Here is a 21,922-nt window from a genome sequence, read left to right on the forward strand (position 1 = left end):
AACTCACTTTGTAGTCCAGGCTGGCCTTGAACTCAGAAATCAGAAATCCACCTGCCTCTGCCTCCCAAGTGCTGGGATTAAAGGCGTCCTAAGGATTTTTCTAAGACTAAACTACAAAGTTATGGACAAATTTCTTTGGCAGAGGAAATTCTAAGACAGCCTAATATTGATTCTATCAAATTGTTATTAGTAGTCATTCTTATTTAGATCTCCAATGAAAAAGGCCAAGTGAGGCAGAAAAATATAGAATGTGCAGCCACGCATATAAAAGAGCACCAAGAAACTTAATGATGAATCAGGGCTTGTATTGAAAGAGATAAGAAGATGAAGGAATGAAGGAAAGCCTAGATCTGCACTGGGAAAGGAGGGTGCCAGGCCACACCCAACTAAGCTTCCAACGTGTGAAAGGAAAAAGCCTAAAGAATTTTCTGCTTCTAGAAAGAATCAAACATCAAAAGCTTCTGAAGCCCGGCGTGGTGGCGCACGCCTTTAATCCCAGCACCTGGGAGGCAGAGGCAGGCGGAGTTCTGAGTTCGAGGCCAGCCTGATCTACAAAGTGAGTTCTAGGACAGCCAGGGCTACACAGAGAAACCCTGTCTCAAAAAACAAAACAAAAACAAAACAAAACAAAACAAAACAAAAAAAAAGCTTCTGCAAATGTTATTCAAGGGAGCAGACTGCATCCCAACCTGGTAACAGAACTCAACAGTGTTGTCCACATGGTTGCTAGCTTTAGAACCAGGTAAGATACATAATAAGTAAAGGGGTCATGGAATCTTCCTCAGTGGTTTCTAAGGCCAGGCATGTGTCAAGGGAGTCCCTGCTTGGAGGAGTGAAAATGAAGCCTGGATTGTGTTTGAGACACTAAGATGCTGGTGATGCGTCTGCCAACGAGACCTGCAAACAGGGAGTGGAACCTGCCTGAGAGAAAGATGTAGCTTGCAGGCAGCAAAGCTGGAGGGGCAAAACCATCTAAGTCCTTGACAACAGGCATGGAATTATGGGAATTCAAGTTTGCCCTAATGGATTGAAGCATGTAATCTGCCTCTTGACTTTAGAGGGGTTTAAGACACTGGCTTGAGTCTCAAAAGAGAATTTGTACTTTAAAACAGTGTTGGATCTGTGAAAGAAAGGGTATGGACACTCTTGAAATTGGTCTATATGCATTTTGCATAATGATATGGGAGGCAGGAAATGGAATGTAGTGGTTTGAATGAGATATCCCCATATTTTTGGGCATTTGAATACTTGGTCCCACGGGCTGGAGAGATGGCTCAGCAGTTAAGAGCACTGACTGCTCTTCTAGAGGTCCTGAGTTCAATTCCCAGCAACCACATGTTGGCTCACAACCATCTATAATGGGATCTGATGCCCTCTTCTGGTGTGTCTGAAGACAGCTAGATACAGTGTACTCATATACATAAAATAAATAAATCTTTCAATACTTGGTCCCTACTTGCTAGTACCATTTTGTGAGGCTTAGGAGGTGTGAGTAAAAGTGACCCCCATAGACTTATATATTGGAATGGTTAGTCACCAAGGAGTGGAACTTTTTGATAGGATTAGAAAAAAAAAAAAAAAAAAAAAAGGTGTGGTCTCCTCGGAGGAAGTGTGTCACTGGGGGTAGGCTTTGAGGTTTAAGAAAGCCCATACCCCCACACACCCCACTCCCTCTACCACCACAACCCCTTGCAGATCAGGATGTAACTCTCACTACCGCTTCAGCACCATGAGTGTTAGTTAGCATGTTCCCTACCATGATGATACTGTACTAAAGCTCTGAAACGTTTGAGCTAGCTCCCAGTTAAATGTTTTCATTTATAAGAGATGTTTTGGTTGTGGTGTCTCTTCACAGCAATAGGACAGTGACTAAGACAGAAGAAATGGTCTTGCAGGAGGAAATATGTTACTGGGGCAAACTTTGAGATTTTCAAAGCCCTGTGATATCCCCACTGTGCCCTCTCTGCTACGTGTTTGTAGTTCAAGATATGAGCCCTCCACTTGCAGCTCCAACCACCATGCCTATCTGTTACCACACTTCCTCAACACAGTTGTGATGGACTATTATCCCTCTGGAACCCTAAGCCTAAATAAACCTTACTTCAATAAATTGCCTTGGCCATGGTGTTTTATCACAGTAATAGAGAAGTAACTAATGCATAGATATAGGACCAACTGTGGCTTAGGAGAACCAAAGGACCCTGGTGATGTGGACTTCTGCCTTCCTCAGGAGAAAGAAGCTTTAGTCTAGAATAAGTGATCTCTGTGTTTTCCTAGACAACTGTAAATCAGTACCTTATAGACAGGGCAGCTCATTGTCATGGGTCCTCAGAAGCTCTGCTTATTGCTATATTAAATGCCACTCCTTATAGTCTTATACTCACCCCTATAGTCTTGCTTTTTACACCTACTTTGCACGTGCCTTATAGGCCTGGATCTTCTGATGGTGGAGTTACCAACAGGGATGATAGAATGGGAAGACAGTCTTGGTTGAGTAGACCTCATACCGTACATATTTTGGGACCAGGCAAGTCCCACAGGAATCATCCTCACTGATAGCCTCTAGACTTCAAAACATTTGTATCCCTTGGCCTATCTTGTTATTCGTTTACCTACTTTCCTCTTCTCCCTCCTTATCCTCTTTCTCCTCTTTACTCCATTCCTCAACATCCTCCTACAGCATTGAAGATTTAACCTTGGGTATGCTAGTACTTTCATACAGCCAAACACTCTACCACTAAGCTATATCCCCAGATTGTCCCACTTTTTAATGAACAAGAAAGTGAGGGCCTAAAACAGACATTGACCAAGAAGAAACCTAACAGACCTTATATACATGCCAGAAACATAATGTTAGGAAACAGAATGACAGATATACATTCAAATTTGAGTTTCAGTAGAACTTAGTAGAGTTTCTATATCATATATATTCATATTCCTTTGCTCTTATTCAAAGTGGCCTCTAGACCATTTAGAACATCTTTTTCTTTTTCTTTTCTTTTTTTTTTTTTAGGTTAAGTCATTTGATCTGAGAAATTTTCTGTTTTTTTTTTAAGATTTTATTTATTTATTATATGTAAGTACACTGTAGCTGTCTTTAGACACTCCAGAAGAGAGAGTCAGGTCTCGTTAAGGATGGTTGTGAGCCACCATGTGGTTGCTGGGATTTGAACTCTGCACCTTTGGAAGAGCTGTCGGATGCTCTTATCCGCTGAGCCCGAGAAATTTTCTATACACATATATCTTATGCCCACTTTACAATAACATTTCAAAACTCTCAAAGGATAGCAATTAGCCCCAAGATTCAACCAACCACATTCTTCCTCTGATTTAAACGGTAAGATCTTATTCTTAGAAGTCCAGAGCCTAGAAGGTTCTTGGGGAAGGAGCTAGCAGAGGAAAAGTCTTTATTATAAGCTACCTTGCTGATTGCAAAGGAAGAAGGGAGTCAAAGCTGTGACTCACCATAACTCCAGTGAGAAGAAATAGATTCCCAAAACACTCTGCTTTCTTGGCAAAGCAGGTTATAAATCAGTATCCTTGGGGAAGAAGAGGGAGAAGCTCGGATGAAGGAAATGAGGAAATGTATGAGCTGACCAAGATAGGTTCTGGGAACCTCACTTGAGCCCTTTGGAAGACAAATGCTCATAACTGCTGTGACATTTCTCCAGTCCCTAGAAGCAGTTTAAAAAAATTTTTTTTCATCTTATAGTTGGGTGGATCTGTGGATACAGAACCCACAAACACCAGAAACCATTTGTACTGATAACTTAAGAGAATTATGTTTGAGCCATCACATGTATAGTAGTATCTATATCAAAAGCAGTTTTCTCAGTCATTCCAATACACTGGCAAAGCTGAGCAGATAGAGGTACTGGAACACCTACCATCAGGGGTGTGAGTAGGAATAGAAACTGAAAAGTTTAAAGTCTGCATATGATTCCCACTTGACCCAAACAATTGGGAAGAATGCTAAAAGTTTACTCTGTAATTTAAAAGACTAACTGGTCAATAGTTTGCCTTTCAGATGTGTATAACAGCTATTGGAGTGTTGGGTTCCACACTAAGGAAGAACTGAAGGATGTGGATTTAAAGATTGTAAAGGCAAAGCCTAGTACAGTGAAAGAAAAAGAAAGTCTACTTCAAGATATCATATCCTGGGGGGGGGGGTGGACAGACAAAAAGGTATCACATCACTGTGAACTATTGTGACACCAATCCCAAAAGCTTCCAAAGAAAACACTATGACATGAATACAAAGGGTTAGGAACCAGAATCATGATGATTTCCTCAATAGTAAACAACACCAGTGGAATAATACCTCCAAAAATCTAGTGGTGCCAGAGAGATGGCTTAGTGGTTAAGAGCATTGGCTGCTCTTCCAGAAGACCTGGGTTTGATTCCTAAGTACCCACATGATGGCCCACAACCTTTTGTAACTCAAGATTCAGAGAATCTAATGCTAGCTTCTGGCCTTAGCTGGCACCAGGCATGCATATGGTACACAGACATATATGTAGGCAAAACACTCATAACATGTAAATAAAAATTTTAAAAAGGATTTAGTAGAAAAGGACAGCAAAGGGAATCCTGAACGCAGTATTGCATTCAAAGTTTGCCTATTAAGACCAATAGCAGTCAGATCAAAATGACATGAGAAAATGGGATTCCAGGAAGAATGTCTTGAAGAGGAAAAAAAATGGACCAAGCCTGGTATTCTTCTCAGTCTGTATAATGTTACTCATATGTATGTGATTTGGGGTTTACTACTCGGTATCGGATGACTAATTTGTGGAGGTGCTCTAATCCCAACCAACACTTGAGAGGTGGAGGCAGGAAGATCAAGTGTTCAAAGCCAGCCTTAGCTACATAGTACAGGATGAGCCTGGGCTGCATGAGACTGTCTCTAAACAAAGGAGTCGTACATCCTGTGCCAGAGTCTAGCCAGATATCTCACACCTTGTCAAAGAACATCCTCTTTGCAATAGATAGAGATTATTACAGAAAAACACAACCCATGAAAATATAAAGACCAAATGATCATGTGGTGCTCAGCTCATCTACAACACAGCTCCTGCCCCTGAAGCTCAAGGAATACCAAGGAAGAGGACGTGGAAAGAATGTAAGAACCAGAGGAACAGGAAATTTGCTGTGAGATTGCATCTCACAAGTGTCAGGGAAGCTACAACCATGAAATCTCCACATGACTCCATCTCACATGAACACCACCACCACCACCACCACCACCACCACTAGACATGTTAACATGGAAGGGAGAGAGCTCATGGGGCCCTCACCCTAGACAGAGAACTATAGGCAACTTAGGAAAGCTGTGCATAAGAGAAATGGTCTTCCCTGGGAAGAGCCCCTCCCCTCCCCACTAATTGATCATTCAATACCAAGTAGTACACTCCCAAGTCATATACATATGACTAACATACAGACTGATAGGGTTGTACTTACACATTTATTTAAAAAAAAGAAAAACATGAGATTGTGAGAGAGGTGAAGAAAGAAAAGGGCCAAGCAATGGTGGTGCACGCCTGTAATCCCAGAATTCCAGAGGCAGAAGCAGGAAGATCACTGTGAGTTCGAAGCTAGCCTGGTCTATAGAGCAAGTTCCAAAGCACCAAGGGCCATACACAGAGAAACCCTGTTTCAAAAATAATAATATAAGAGGAAGAAAGGGAAGGGGGAATGATGCAATTATATTTTAGTTTAAATTTTTAAAAAACGAACTTGTAATCATTTATAGTTTTAAAGCAATTTTTCATTGAAAAGTAAAGGAAAAACTTCAAGGAATTAATTTTGGAAAAATACATAACAAAGAAAAATATCACAGTACATTTGCCTCATCTGTAAGCAATATGAACATGGTCATAATATAACAGTAAATGCCGATTCAATACAAAATAATAATTCAACATAACTAGTATAACAGGAGAGAGGATATGATTAGGTGTGGTCTGGCTCCCCAGACTCATGTATCTGAATGCTTGCCCTGTTAGAAGGTGTGGCCTTGTTGGAGTAGGTGTGAAGTTGTAGTTTCTCCTCATAGCAATAAAAACTCTAACTAAGCAGAAGGTATGAGAATGGAATTTTTTACCCATTCAAAAATTTTTAAAGTTTAGTGCATGTGTGTTCCCATGTACTGCACTATATATATTTGGACCAAAGGACAAATTTCAGGAATGCATTCTTTCTTTCCACTATGTGAATACCAAGGACAGAACTCAGGTCATCAGATTCAGTTGCAAGTGCTTTTACCTACGAAACCATCTTTCTGTTCCATCTGAATCCATTTTAAGAAGACCAATACATGCTAGTAAAAAAAAAAATCAATAAATCAGAAATGGGTATGGTAGTGCATGCCAGCTAATCAGGAGTCTGGGCCAAAGGATCACAAGTTCAAGATAAGCCTAGAAATATAGTGAGACCTTTTCTGAAGAAAAAAAGACATTGATATATCACCATTTATTTAGAAATATGGTGACCCTATATCATAGGAAAGAGTGCAGCCACAAGAAAGGCCAGCTTACAGAGGTTTAAGTGGAATTCTAAAGAAATAAGAAATTTGAAGGTGGATACTGCCTACATTAACTCAGCAGATTAACAATTTCATTTCTCTTACACATCTCCCCATGGTCATAAGCAAGGTGACTTATTTCCAGGCATTACATTCATCCATATTCAAAAGAAGAGGGAAGAGGAGGAAACCATCCTAATGCCATCTATCCCTTTTGTCAGGAAAGCTAATGTTTTTCTAAAAGTTCTATTAGCAGTTTTCCCCTATATCTTACTGGTGAAATTCAACTGCCAATCCTCATTTCAAGAGACCTTGGGAAATAAATTAGCTTATCTAATCTTTACACACAGTCAAATAGAAAAGGACTGAAAATGGACCAATTAGAGAACTAAAGCATCTACCAGAACATGCAACAACTAAAGTATATGTTTGTATTAATATATAACACACACATACACTGTAATTGATTATTTAATTTTTAAGTACATGTAGTTAATATGTGCATGCATTTGTGTGTATGTATGTATGTGTGTGTGTGCGTGTGTGTGTGTGTGTGTGTGTGTGTGCTTCTTGTCTGCAACACAATGGGCCAAGCACCTCCAGTTCTTATTACTATGCCTTATCCACCATGATAGACTACACCTTTATTCCATGAGTCCAAATAAATCATTGTTTCCTAAAGTTCCTTTTGTCATCAATTTTGTGACAGTAACAAGGAAAATACCCAGTACACCTGCTTAACACCCTTTCCTCACAAATGGCCTACTCAGTGCATTAAATGTATTTTATTGAACTATTTGCAATTATGTTTTGGGGTGGGAAGTGTATATACAAGAGTGCAAATGCCCTCAGAGAACAGAGGGAGCAGCGGATCCCGTGGATCTCAAGTTACAGATGGTTACAACCACCAGGTATAGGTAACCACCAGTAACCTCAGGTCCACTGGAAGAACAGTGTGTGTTTAAAAACCCTGGGCCATCTCCCCAGCCCATACTTGGTGCTATCATCTATAGATACTTGAGATTATTGTACAAACATATATCAATTTAACTTACTAATTACTAATGGATTTCTTCCACGTTTGTCATCAGAAATGTTGCAAAAAACTAACATTGTATTTTCTTAAGCATCTCTTCCAACTAGCTTCTAAATCTATCTTTCTGTTTGTCTTGTCTACCTCTGCTCCTTTTTAAAATGTCAACATTCTTCAGTGCTCTATATTTGGCCTTTTTCTCACTTTACATATTTGCCATGGGTGATTTTATTTGTTTTCGTTGCATAATGAAATACTACCTTTATAAGGATTCTAGCTCAAGGACAGCTCACTTTGACTTTCAGGCCCATAGACCTAACTACCCTCCTCTACCTGGACACTCCATGGGCACTTCAGACTCAATTTGTCCTACCCATATTTCCCATAAAGGTTGTTTTTCTTCTCTATCCCCTATTTTGGTGAATGAAATTCTTCTCATATATTACTCTATATTTCTGCTGCTACTGCTACATCTAAGCATCTGTAATCCTAAAACATTACCTTCATGGTCTCTTCCCCTTACAATTTCTCTTGCCAGATAGAACAAACAAAAATTCTCTCAATTTAGCATTCAAGATCTACTAACTACCACTTATCCTCCTTCCCAACCTCATCTATTTAATTATTATAGCATGAAGGCTTTCTACTTTTAGCAAATTACCACTTGTCATATATTACCTTGAGCAAATCACTAATCTCACTAAGTCTTGCTTCCTTTAACAGTAATAAAGGATGTTTGAGCTCCATGTTTGGTTAGGAACTTCTTCCTGCCATCCTTAGCAAATGACATTGCCATTTACTTGGTTTGGTTTGATTAAGTTTTGAGATGGAGGATAGAGAAATGGCTCAGCAGTTAAAAACACTGACTGCTCTTCCAAAGGTCCTGAGTTCAATTCCCAGCAACCACATGGTGGCTCACAACCATCTGTAATGGGATTTGATGCCCTCTTCTGGTATGTCTGAAGACAGCTATGATGTACTCATAAATTTAAATAATATAAATAAATAGATTTAAAAAAAGTTTAGGTTTCACTATGTTGTCCAGGCTAGTCTTAAGTAGCTTGGAACTATAGGCAGTGTACCCAACTTATACACATTCTTTTTCTTTTAATTTTATTTTATGTGTATGGGTGTTGTGCCTGCATGGATGTCTGTGTACCCCAGAAAGGCCAAAAAGAGATGAGGCGTTGGATCCCCTGGAACTGTAGTTACAGAAGGTTATGAGCTACCATGTAAGTGCTGGGAATTGAACCCCAGTCAGCTGTGAATGCTCTTTGGCACCAAGACATCTCTCTGGCATCATACACATTCTTGATCCTTTTCTTATCCTCCCCTCCCAAGTGCTGTTACTTCCTCCTCTCAACCACATCTACAGTCAATATCCTTTCCCTCATATTTATGTCCTTCAGTCTAACCAAGCTACCATCATTTTCTTCCCCCCCCCAAGGTCATCATTTTCTATCTATAGTGCAACAGTTTCCTAATTTATCTTCTGATTTTTATGCTTCAGTTCATCTCGGCATAGTGACCACAGTTAAGTTTGGCATTTACTTGTTTGTTTGTTTTTAAATGAATGTCAGAGGCTGGGAATGTAGTTTAGTGGTAGAGACTTTCTAGAACACACAAAGCTCTGGTTCAATGCCCATCATTGTGTTACTATCTCCTGTCACCACACTCCTTGCTCATTCCACACTAGCTACACTGGTCCTCTCTCAATTCTCTAATTCTATGAAGCATCCTGATGGCCAGACCATTATACCTGCTGTGTCTTTTGGTTTGGTTTGGTTTTTTTGAGACAGGTTTTCTCTCTGTATCCCTGTCTGTCCTAGAACTTACTGTGTAGAACAGGATGGCCTCAACTTCAGAGATATGCCTACCTCTGCCTCTAGAGTGCTGGGATTAAAGTATACCACCACCTCCCAGCATATCTGCTGTATCTTTGCCCAGAACATCCATTCTTCCCTGACATATTTTACTCTCTCATTTCCTTCAATATTTCCATAAAGGTAATCTTTTTAAACAGTATTTTATTTATTGACAATTGCATACAAGTATACGATGCATCTTGATCATACCCACACCCAACTTCCATTCCTATTCTCCGCATCCCATCACAGGTACCCTTCTAGAGGCTATAATTATACTTGTCTTTTAAAGCTCCTTCTAAGGCTACACAGTTCTCTAGTGCTAGACCTACAGCATTATAGGTAGCTAATCCTTAGGGCACCAGCCTGAACCTCTCATCAGATATTTGATAGTCAGTTCCTATCACTGTGTTCTAGCTCCCCATGGCCTGAATTCTACTTAGTTAGGCTAAAGCTTTTTGGCTATCTGCAGACTCAAACAGGAAGGAAAGAAAATTTCTCTCTGCTACAAGGCAAGTAGGGATAGAGCCAGACAAGCCAGTAATAACATCATGCAAGAAACACAGCATATCATTACATGGAATACTGCTTTCAAAGAGTAAAGTCTTTAGTACAACAAGAACTTTTATTAACCAAAACAAGAAAATTACAATAGGCAAAACTCTAAGAATAAAGATGCTTTTGTCTAGCTCTATCATTTTTTTAAAGTCAAATATAATATGGTTCATAAATTTGGTTTTAGTTCTTAATTTAATACAAAAATGATAATACAATGGAATGATAAAATAAGGGAGCCAGATATAAGCTCTACAGTTCATTTCCATAGCAGATTTTGTAGCAGCCAACTCTACACACAAAGGAATTGGGCAAAGGCACTTCCCTGGGACCAAGAGAATATGGCCGTCTTTGATGGCCTTACAGGCGCCATCTTCTAAACCAACAGCATTTGCTATTGAACCATAGACATTTCAGAGATAGCATGGTACAAGGTAGACGATTCAGAAAAGCCAGCAGCATAATAATTAAAACATGGGATACTTACATGATGAAAATAATCCACAGTCTTAACATTGCTCAAACCCCAGCATCAATAAGAGTTGAAACTGCATCCTCTTCTCCTACTTCCTTTTTATGTTCCCTTTCTATTGGGTTGTTTCATAAACTACTTCAAGTAAAAACTACTGTTAGTTTTAATAGCCTCCGAATTTCACATTGTTTAAGAAAATGGAGTCGGCATGATTGGTCTTGCCTGTAAAATGAGTTGATGTGTTTCTAAAATCCTTCTGAGATTGTACTGAGGCTGCAACATCAGTTCCAAGAGAGCTTCAAGCATGCTTTTTCACTCACCCTTGCAACACTCCCCACCCTCCCTCAGTCAGCTTTGGTTTCTGGGATGTGTTCTGATTCTCCCTGCAATAGCTTGCACATTAAAGGTGTGAGAACAGTGAGAGAGGGAAATTAACTCTATGAAAATGGGGTACGGAAAGTGTGAACTCTGGTTCAAGGTTTCACAGTGAAGTGCTGTGTGTCATACCCATGGCTGTATTCTGAAAGCATCTTCCTTATAGCCTTTGGCTATGTTCTATGCTGTCAGCTCCCTGAAGCTCAACCATGACAAAGGAGTCAGAAGAGAATTATCCTTATATAGTTCAAAGCAGTATATGGAATCTTAGGAAGAAGGAAGTTGTGGTAATTCTCATTAGGGAACATCTCAGCCACTCAAACCAAACATTAGTGCCTTAGATCCAACATTCTAAAAGTCTGCATTTTGATTCTTCTAACAATACCCTCCAATTTATTGAATAGGATTACTTTGGTCTGAAGGTGAGAAGATTCGGACTGAATTTGCTAAATGAATCATGAATGCTTTAAAATGAAAGAAGGAAGAAAGAGCTATCTCTTTGGTAGGAATAAACTTTAATGAGATCACTCTCAGTTAACATGACTAGATCACCTATACCCAGGCACAACAGAAAAACAGCTTTTAAAAACAGAGTAAGATAACTGGAGTAATTTTCCCTTCATAAGAGTATCTAATGGCAGGCAGGGAAAATCTTTGGTATTGATGAATTGTTAGAACTATTGATGGGGGAAGGAGCAGAAGCTCTTGCCTCTGTTGCCATACTGGGGCCAGAAATAGCAATTTCAGTGAACCAAGGCCAACAACCACAATTAAGTATTTCAGAAGCCCAAAATATAAAAATACTGGGAAGATTATCCAGAACATTTATTTCTATTGCAAAAGACATTTAATTGATGCTTCACAAAATTTTCCACAGATAATAAGGAAACTATAAATAAATAAATAAATAAATAAATACACAACCAAAGCTAGGAGTAACGATACACACCTTATAATCTCAGCAATCATGAGGCTGAGACAGGAGAATTAAAAATTAGAAGCCAACATGGGCTATGTGATGAGATTCAAGCCTGCCTAGATTATATAGATCAAGATTCTGATGTCTCATTTAAAAAAATATTTTTCCAAAACAACAACAACAACAACAACTCCAAATGAAGCTACAAAGTTACATATAAATTTGTGAGCAGGGAGAGAGAATTAAATATAGGTCACATCCCTCAGCCATTCACCCTTATTCAATGGATGGAGGACAATATGGTTTTGGATTCTGGCCCACGTCCTGAATTTCTACTTAATACCAAGAATAATACTGCCAGAAATGAAAAGACTGCAACAACCCCAGCTCCAACTATCTACATGCAGTATCTGGTCTGTGAGATGAAGCAGTCAGAGCTTCCTCCATCTTCCTGGTCTTTAGAGGGAAGAGGGAGAGCTGGGAGTGGTGAAGAGATGTTTAGGTTTTGGAAAGATTTGAGCTTGACCCCTATCCCCCCCCCCCCGTCTCACCCCACTCCCCCACCCATGGTAGAAAAATCAAAGGTAGATTAAGACTAAACTAAGTACATTTGGGGCGGCGGGGAGGGGGGCACAATAGAATTAACCAAAGCATATTCAGTAACTGTGAAGAAACCTCGCTTTTCACTGTTTCTTAATCACCTTAGTCTGGGACACATAACTGGCCATGCACGCAACCTGTGAGGAGGCAGTGGGAGGCAGGACTTGTTATGAGGCTCCAGCTCCAGGAGCCAAATTCTAGATTTTGGATAAGCCAGTGGAGAGGAGATTTGAGGGCAATAAGGTAGAATCTCTTTCTTCCTTACACATGGAGGAGAGAGTTGGGCGGGAGGAGACTGCGCCAAGGGAGAACAGGCAAGGAAAGCACCTTGGGTTGTGAGATAGGAACCCCCCCCCCCAGCACCCCGCCAGGGATCGGATAGCGACAAGCCTAACCGGTGACTCAGTGAAAGTGGCAGTAAGGGCCTGGGCGTCAGTGGTGGCCCAGAGGCCCGTGACGGGCGTGGCCGACGTGGGGAGCTCACCGTGTCCTTGGACGAGCCCAGCTTTTTGAGGCCGTCCAGGGGCAGCAGGTCGGCGGAGTCCTTGTGGATGAACTGCACCGCCTGCTTCATCCGGCGCTGCTGCCGCAGGGACGCCGCTTCCCGCATGTCTGTCTCCTTGCGGCCGCCCTCCGTGAGGAGTCCTGAGTAAAACATCGCTGAGACGCCCGCGGCCGGGCGGCCGGGTGTCCCCTGCCAAGCACCTTCAACCTCGAGCTCCTGGACAGCGCCGCGGGAGCCGGCTCCCGCGCCTTTTATATCCGAGCGTGACGTCATGGGGAGCAGCCAGTGCGCGCCGGAGAAGGCGTGGCCAGCAAAGCGCCCCGCCCCTCTGGCGCAGGTTCAGGGTCGGGGGTGGGGTCTATCCAGCGTCAACCACCCACCTTTACTCCCTCACCCATCCTGAGGAAAAAGCTAGCACGGAGCAGCCTACGGCCGACAGACTGACCCCGGGGCGCTGAGGGTCTAGCAGAGCCGCTTCGCCCAACTGTCCCCTCTCCCGCGTGGGTTGCCCTGCCCTACATGCACTGCATAGAATGGGCTGTGGAGCCCTGTGCTCCGGCAGCCTAGCCTCTTCCACCTTAGTCGGCGCCTTCGGGCTCTCACCTGTCCACGCCGCAGCCGATCCCGGGATGACTGACAGCTGAGCCATGCTCGGCTTCTCAGAGTTGTACCTCGGTGCTCCGAAGTTGGGAGAGCTCCAGATTCCTCCAACTTCAGGTCGGTCCCCACCCACTGGGTCACGTGACTGCGGAGGGGGCCAGGAGGATGGGCTGGAGCGGGGCCTTCCGGGGACCCCTCCTCCTCTTGGCACCCTCTGTCTGAGCCCTGCACCAGAGGTTGGGGAGGCAGGTCTGGTCTGGAGCCTTCACCCTTCACTTCTCTGGGAGTATACCTGCTCTTAAGAACACCAAGAAAGCATCTCTCTCTCTCTCTCTCTCTCTCTCTCTCTCTCTCTCTCTGTGTGTGTGTGTGTGTGTGTGTGTGTGTGTGTGTGTGTGTGGTGTTCGTTTGTTTGTTTTCATTGTGAACACTAGATTTTACACTGAGGGATGGAGGTGAAATATATCCTTGTGGGAAAATTGAAAGCCATTTTTCTTTGAGACTCATTCATACTTTTTAGCCATTCTAAAAGGAATGTTCCGTTCCTTCTGGGTTGGAGTCTTGACATATGACTTAGTACAAATCACATTTCTACATGTGGGACTCACCACTCCACTCTTCACCTCACTCCTCAGTCCTGAATCAGAAAAGATCTGCACCCTGAGAGCCCCATAAATCTCAATAATGACACTTCCTGAGCTGTTATGGCTGTGAGCTGGATACCGGAATGAACACTCGCGGTGCAGTATCTCGGTGAAGGACAGCAGCTATGAGATAGCATTCGCCACTATCCTCTTTATTCAGGCAGATACCCAACCACCCAGTCTGCCTCCAGAATGTCTCTGACCTTCTCCTTTCCATTGCTCACTGTGCTCTTAAAGTAGTCTCCAAGTCCCAGCACAGTCCTGTTAAGAGCACCCCAGAAGGTGTCTGCTCTTGATGGAAGGACCCACACACCCTCTTCTGGGACTTCATTCTGCACTTCAGCATCTTGAGTTTTCTTCCAGTCCCGGGAAGAAGTCTTCCTTCCTGTTGCCCAGTGGCTTACCTTTGGAGTGCCCTCTGAGTGGGATGTCCCCTCTCACCCTCTTCAGTGATCTATGCTTCTTCTACACCTCGGCTCAATCTTTGCTTCTTTTCCAGGACATCTCTGACGTAAGTTGTGCTTCCTCCTGATTGCTTAGCCTCAAACCCCCAATACCTAGAAGGCTATCAATAAGCACTAGTACAGGCATGACAACAAGTTAAGGTTGCATCTCAGGAAAACAAGAAGCAGAGCAGGATCTCTTTTCAGAACCTGTGCTGGCCTTCCCGGATTTGGAATAGCTGGCCTCAACTCATGGTCCTGCTTAATTACCCTGCCCTCCCTTCAATGTCTGCCCTAGTTTTTAGAACACACAGACTGCTTGTAAGAAAACAAATAAAGAAAGCTGCTCACCCAGCTTCAAGGAAGACCCAGGGCAGGGGGCTTTTCCACACGCAGGCTGCTTGCCTTCCAGTCCTCTGGCACACTTTACTAGCGGTTGCCCTGGTTCCTTTCTGTCCTGTTGCCTGGGTCCCCGCCTGGTTGTTCACCTAGGGAACTGTGAAAGACAGCCCTGCCTTGTCTGTCTAGGACCAACCGGTGCTTCCATTCTTGGCAGGGTGTCAGAACAGCCCAGCACAGAGGGCCCGTATGGCTTGGCTTGGGACAACATCTTTCTTCGGGAAAGACCCCGGCAGCTGGATGCTCTGGGGAAGGAGAGGGAACTCTTGAGACCGTTCACTCAGTCTTGCAGCCTGTTGTCGCTGAGGATGTTCTGATAGAAGAAAGGGCTCTTGTCATAGCTAGATCCCCCCCGGGAACACCAGGAAGCAGAATCTGTCTGGTTAAACTGGAATCTGACCATATCAAGTGTTGCTGAAAAAATCAATGGGCCGTGGCTGGGGCTGGGAACCTTTGTGTGAATTCAGGGCTTATTGCTGTAGTGGGTTTGTGTTCTGCAATTGGATCTGTGACCATAGTACCCACTGGTCCCCTTACCTCTTAAAGACTTTTCTTGCTAGACTGACTCCATTACTGTTCTTATGCATGGTTGATGTGAGGAGGCTTGTCCCCCCTGCCTCAGCACACACATTGAGTTTCTGCAAACTACAGCCTGGTCCTTCATGTTGAAAAGGCTCACCTCTCTGTGGTGTATCCAATTCCTAAATAATCGACCAAGTCATTTTCTACTTCTGAGTCTGTTTTCATGTGTACCAAAATTATGCAGTAATATTGCATATTCAGTTTTGCGTTATAAACTCTGAGGGCTGCACCAACAGGAATGATTAATAATAACTCTTCATCTAGCTGAAGCCCTCTGCAGCACTAGACCATGGATGACTTACAGTGGTTAAAATCACAGGTTTTGGAATATGATAAAGCTTAAAGCTTTCCTCTGTCACTGAGCTATCTGACTTCCTGAGACTTTGATTCCTTCAATGTATTGGTAGTTGTCATGTGTCTGAGCCCACCAAAAAGCTTGCTCTGAAAGCAGGGTGCCCCCCCCCTCCACACACACCAGTCATTCAGATGAAGTATATCTGACTCAAGGTGTCCTTCAAGGCCTCTTGTCTGGAAATGATCTGCCCACCCCAACTCTGTGACAAAAAGGGAAAACAGCCGGAGAGGAACAAAAACGCTGTGTCCTTGAGAAAAGCCTGAAGGTAAGTGATTTCCTGCAGGTGCTCCTCTTGTTTACCCTGTGGTATATGAGTGCGATGGGGGAAGAGAGGAGGCTCACCCACAGAAGGCTTGTTCACAGAACGCTCAGTTGGGAACTCCAGCTGACTGCCTCAAGTCTCCAGTCAGTTTCTGTGAGATGCTATGAGTCCTCAGTTTGCTGCTGTCTTCCTGCTGGTTTTGTTGTTGTTGTCGTTTTTCTTGGAAGCTTCACACACACAAATGAATTCACGCTGCACTCTGTCAGGATCACCAGGATCGCCTCAACACTCTTCCGAAGTCCATTTCTGCAGAATGTTTTGAGTACAAGATTTTTTTAAAATTTATTTATTTATTATATGTAAGTACACTGTAGCTGTCTTCAGACACCCCAGAAGAGGGCATCAGATCTTATTATGGATGGTTGTGAGCCATCATGTGGTTGCTGGGATTTGAACTCACCACCTTTGGAAGAGCAGTCGGTGCTCTTAACCACTGAGCCATCTCTCCAGCCCCCTTGAGTACAAGATTTGATGATATTTTTCTGTCTGTCTACTTACCTGTCTGTCTGTCTGTCTGTTATTTGCTATTTCTTATCTCATTTTGGCTTGCTCTATACTTAATGAACTCACTCGTTCAAAACCGGATTGTTCTCTGAATTTTATGGATAGTTTCTAGAAAATGATGCTAGTACTATGTCTATAGCTGTTGTGAGGATTAAATGAGATTATCCACATAACGTGTTGGCTTGTACCCAGAGCCCAGCAGAAGGGAACTATTAGTATCAGTTGGGGCAACTTCAGGAAAACCCATAGGCTGCTATGCTATGAGTAGGTCTGATTAATGCACCTTGTAAAACTCCAGGCACACAAATCAGACCTGAAAATCTTCCTTGATCTTCAGGGCTGAGGCCTCCTGAGGTAGGGACTGGCCAGTTTGCTTCTTTTCCCAATGTTTTCAGAGTCTGGATTTCCCATGTGTGCTGGCTGGGTTTATGTCAACTTGACACAAGCCAGAGTCACTGGAAAGGAGAGAACCTCAAATAAGAAAATACAGCTCCATAAGGGACTTTCCTCCATAATGCAGCTATAAGGTATTTTCTTAATTAGTGATTGATGAGGAAGGGTCCATTCCATCCCTGGGCTGCTGGTGATTCTGGGTTCTTAGCAAGCCATGGGGTGCAAACCAGTAAGCAACACCCACCTCTATGGCCTCCGCATCAGTTTCTTCCTGTCCTGACTCTCTTCCGAAATGAACTATGATGTGGAAGCATAACCCAAATCAACCCTTTCCACCTCACCTTGCTTTTGGTCGTGGTGTTTCATCGTAACAATAGTAACCCCAACCAAGACACTATATTAGGTAGCTCCCATCTAAAGCTCTCTACACCCTACCTTGGCTGTTGCTGCTTAGAACTCATAGCAGACACCTAGTACTGTTTCAATCAAGATGTTTTTTGTGTCCTTTCTCTTTAAAAAGCAGATTTATTTTTACTTATGTGTTTGGATGTTGACCTGCATGTATCTCTGTGTACCACACGCATAAAATGCCTGAGGAGACCAGAAAAGGTCGTCAGATCTCCTGGAACTGGAATTACGAATGCTTGCCAGCTGTTGTGTGGGTGCTGGGAATTGGATCCAGGTCCTCGGATGAGCAGCCAGTGTTCTTAACTGCTGAACCATCCCCCCTCCAGGTCTCCTTTTTTGTTATTCTTATAAATGGAAAAATAACCAGTTGTAACTTTCTTAAGCAAAAGCTCAGGTTATTTTTGTTCCTTTCATCAAAAGATGCAGGGACTTTGGGCATGGCTGGATCTAGGGGTAATATATAGAATTACCTACAGCAGCCCTGCCTTTTCTGAGCTCACAACTGACTATGCAGGTGCTTCCTAGCCTAGTTGTCAGCAGTTCCTTGCTTACAATCTCTTCTTCCAGAAACCCTTTCTGCATTGCCAGCCAACAGAGGGGCCTTTGAGGATGGAATCCAGCGTGAGAACTGAGGCAGGAAGCCCAGGAAAGTAGATAAGAGCAAGAGTTAGGAGGAAACAGTGAAGAAATACTCAGCTTTCTCCTTCAACCCATACGCGCTGCCTATGGTACTCCAAGTTTAGAACGACCATTCCCTGGGGTGCTCTTATCTCACTGGACCTATCTTTATAGCTATGAATGAACAATCTTCTTCCCGTGTCTCCTGTCACTCTTCTGTGTCAGTCACACTCCCCGGGGCAGGGAGATTCCTCAAACATTTGTCCTCTGCAAGTACCAGGTGTGTGCCTGGATGTCTGTCTACAGGGCACCCACGTCTCAGCTCTAGTCTTAGAAACCTTTTTTACTTCAACAGGTTAAAGCAGGAAGGAGGTTCCTCCCTCCCCCACTCCCGTCACCAACACAACACTTGAGAGACATTCTGGGCATCACCACACACTCAAACCACAGAGCGGAGGGGAGCCCTGCAGCCACTTGCCAAAGATGGTGGAGCCTTTTTGGATCTCTTCCTGCCAGCAATGATTTGGTTTCATATCCAGATTTTGATGTCAAACCCAACAGATAACAAGAGGAGAGGGAGAGGGAGAGGGGAGAGGGGAGAGGGAGAGGGAGAGGGAGAGGGAGAGAGATGTGTAAATATACACACATTTACACACACACACAGATGTGTAAATATATACACATTTATACAGAGAGAGAGAGATGTGTAAATATATACACATTTACACACACAGAGAGATGTGTAAATATATACACATTTACACACACAGAGAGAGATGTGCAAATATATACATATTTACACACAGAGAGATATGTGTAAATATATACACATTTACACACAGAGAGAGATGTGTAAATATATACACATTTACACACACACACACACACAGAGAGAGATGTGTAAATATATACACATTTACAGAGAGAGAGATGTGTAAATATATACACATTTATACACACACACAGATGTGTAAATATATACACATTTACACACACACACACACACAGAGGGAGAGAGAGAGAGAGAGAGAGAATATTCTCTTGAACCTACTTTCATGCTCAGTTCTACATTGCCAGAGAGAGCATCTAACCTTTATCCCTCTCTGACCCCAGCGCCTTGAGAATGCTAAGCAAGCAAGTGCCCTACCACATTTCCAGACCTGTTCCTGACTACTCAATTATTTTTAAAATTTATTTTTAAATTTATAATTTTTTTACTTATAAACAATTCCAAATTTTCAAGTTGCAAGCATAAAATACTACAAATACCTGTATACCCTTTTCCAGGTTCCCTGTTACTAAAACTTTATTACGTGCACACACTTTTTTCTTCCTTGAAACATTTAAGGACGAATTACATAAAATATGACATTTTACCACTAATTCGACAGTATGTATTTACCAAAAATACAAGTATGGTGGTATATAATCCACCTCCTGCTTGGAAGGCTAAAAAGACAAATTGAGTTAGAGGCTAGCCCAGACATGGTGACACACCTTTAATCCCAGCACTCAATAGGCAAAGGCAGAGAGATCTCTGTGCACTGACGGCCAGGCTGGTTTACACAAAGTTCCAGACCAGGTAGAGCTATATAGTAAGTGAGGTCCCTTATAGAAAAATGGGGGACAGAGGCAGAGGGACAGAGAGAAGTAGAGAGAGACAGAGAGACAACCTGGCCTACACAGAAGGTTCAAGGGCAGTGAAGTTGAATCTCTAAAACCAGAAAAGAGGGAGGAGGGGATTTTTCTCATAACCACAGTATAGATATAAACTTCATGAATTTACATTGCTAGAATATTTTTACCTAAATTATTCATGTTCTAGTTTTGTCAGTTGAACAAAGTTCTTTATTAGAACCTTCCCTTGTAGCACAGGATCCACCCAGAGTCAAATCTCTTCAGCCTCTTTAATCTGAAATGTTTCCACAGCTTTCTCTGTCCTTCATGCCACAGACACAGAAGGCTGCCCCCCGCCCCGTGTCCACTGCTTTTTGCTATGTGACTAAACTTCCAGTGAGAGGCTCTCCAGGAAGAAAGGGTTATTCTAGCTCACGGCTTATGAGGGTGTGGTCCATGGTGGCAGGGGAACCAGGGCAGGTTTGCTGTGGCAGGAGCATACAGTGCAGCCTCTTCATGTCCTGGAAGGCCAAGACGCAGAGGGATGAATGCTAGGGCTCATCTCCCTTTCTCATTTGTCCCTTTTTATTCAGGCCAGGACCCCAGTCTGTGGGGTGGTGCCTGTCCACAGCCAGGGTAGGTGTTTAACTCCTCGGTTAAGCCTATCTGGAACACCCTCACAGACGCACACACAGATGTGTCCAATAGACTAACAGAGCTGTACCACTATTAACTCCTGCTGTGGTAAATCTCTCCAACCCAATTATGCTCCGGCAATGAAAACACAACTCAATCAATATGATTACATGCTGTGTGCCTAGATTGGGCAGATCTAACACTACACGATCATCTTCCACATCTATGAGACCCCTTAGAACTTGCAGTTTCTCCAGGCCGTGTGCTTCTGCTCCGCCTTTCTTCTTCCTCCTCCTCTGCCTTCTCTCTGTCTCTAACCTCCTCCTTTTCTTTCTTTCCGTTCCACCTTCCCTCTCTCTGCTCAATCATCAGCTCTCCTTTATTTTACAAATTAAGGTGGGAAGAAGGTTTATAAGAAATCACCTGAGTGCTGACTCATTCCTTGTTCACAACCCATCACAGGAGAACAGAATTGACATCAAATATAATTAGCCCCAGGGCTATCCACAACAACACCCAAAGAAATTCCATACCTGTTACTGATCATTCCATGTTCTCCAAAATTCTCTTTCTCTCAAATTCTCCAGCCATACACAACCTGTAATCTTCTTTCTGTCTTCATGGATTTACCTACTCTGGACATTTTGTATACAATGGTTGGTGTTTTGTGACTGGCCTCTTTTAATTAGTACAATGTTTCCATAGTTCATTTGTTTTATAACAACATACCAGTGCTTGTTTGTGACCAAATTATATCCCATCATGTGGACATAGCTCATTTTGTTTCCCTATTTGCTACTGAAGAACATATGAGTCCTTTCTACATTTTGTGTGTAGTCTCTCTGTGTGTCTCTCTCTCCCTGTATGTCTGTCTCTATCTCTGACTCTGACTCTGTGTGTGTGTGTACCTGTGTAGAGGTACATGGAGAGCAGAAGTTGATACTGGGTGTCTTCTATTATTGCTCTGTCATTGTACCTGGGTCTCACTGATTCACTAGAGTAGCTGGCCAACAAGCCCCTGGAATCCTCCTGTCTCTATTTCCCAGCTGTGGAATTACAAGCTTAGGCTCCCAGCTCCCATGCCTAGCTTTTTATACGGGGGTTGGGGATCGAAACTCAAGTCCCCATCTTTTTGGGTTTTGTTTGTTTGTTTGTTTTTGTTTGTTTGTTTGTTTGTTTCGAGACAGGGTTTCTCTGTCCTGGAACTCACTTTGTAGACCAGGCTGGCCTCGAACTCAGAAATCCACCTGCCTCTGCCTCCCAAGTGCTGGGATTAAAGGCATGAGTCACCATCGCCAGGCTCAAGTCCCCATCTTGCTAACCTAAGTAACTTGTGACCTAAGGTCACACAGCTGATAAGTAAAACTGAGCTAGCAATCTAGGAATGTCAGAGGATGTAACGGGAATCTTGAAAGAGTAAGCATGATGAAAGTTAAGCCTTGCAGAAAGACATTTCTCATTGACCAGCAGAAAGGACAGATTCTCAGAAAGCACACTGGGAATACGGGGGGGGGGGGGGCAGAGGCAGGCGGATTTCTGAGTTCGAGGCCA

General features: G+C 43.0%; 1 protein-coding gene across 2 annotated transcripts in view; it reads right to left on the reverse strand.

Annotated features, from left to right (window-relative positions):
• The window catches only part of Nrip3 (nuclear receptor interacting protein 3), a 21,690-nt gene extending 8,626 nt beyond the window's left edge, over positions 1 to 13,064 (reverse strand). For both annotated transcript variants that reach the window (XM_029537202.1, XM_029537178.1), the window contains exon 1: positions 12,830 to 13,064. In XM_029537202.1, coding sequence (XP_029393062.1) covers positions 12,830 to 13,003 — 174 coding nt within the window. In that variant the 5' untranslated portion in view covers positions 13,004 to 13,064. The remainder of the gene's footprint in view (positions 1 to 12,829) is intronic.
• Positions 13,065 to 21,922: the final 8,858 nt, after the last annotated feature.

The sequence above is a fragment of the Mus pahari genome, chromosome 1 (assembly GCF_900095145.1).
Source record: "Mus pahari chromosome 1, PAHARI_EIJ_v1.1, whole genome shotgun sequence".
Lineage (NCBI taxonomy): Eukaryota > Metazoa > Chordata > Mammalia > Rodentia > Muridae > Mus > Mus pahari.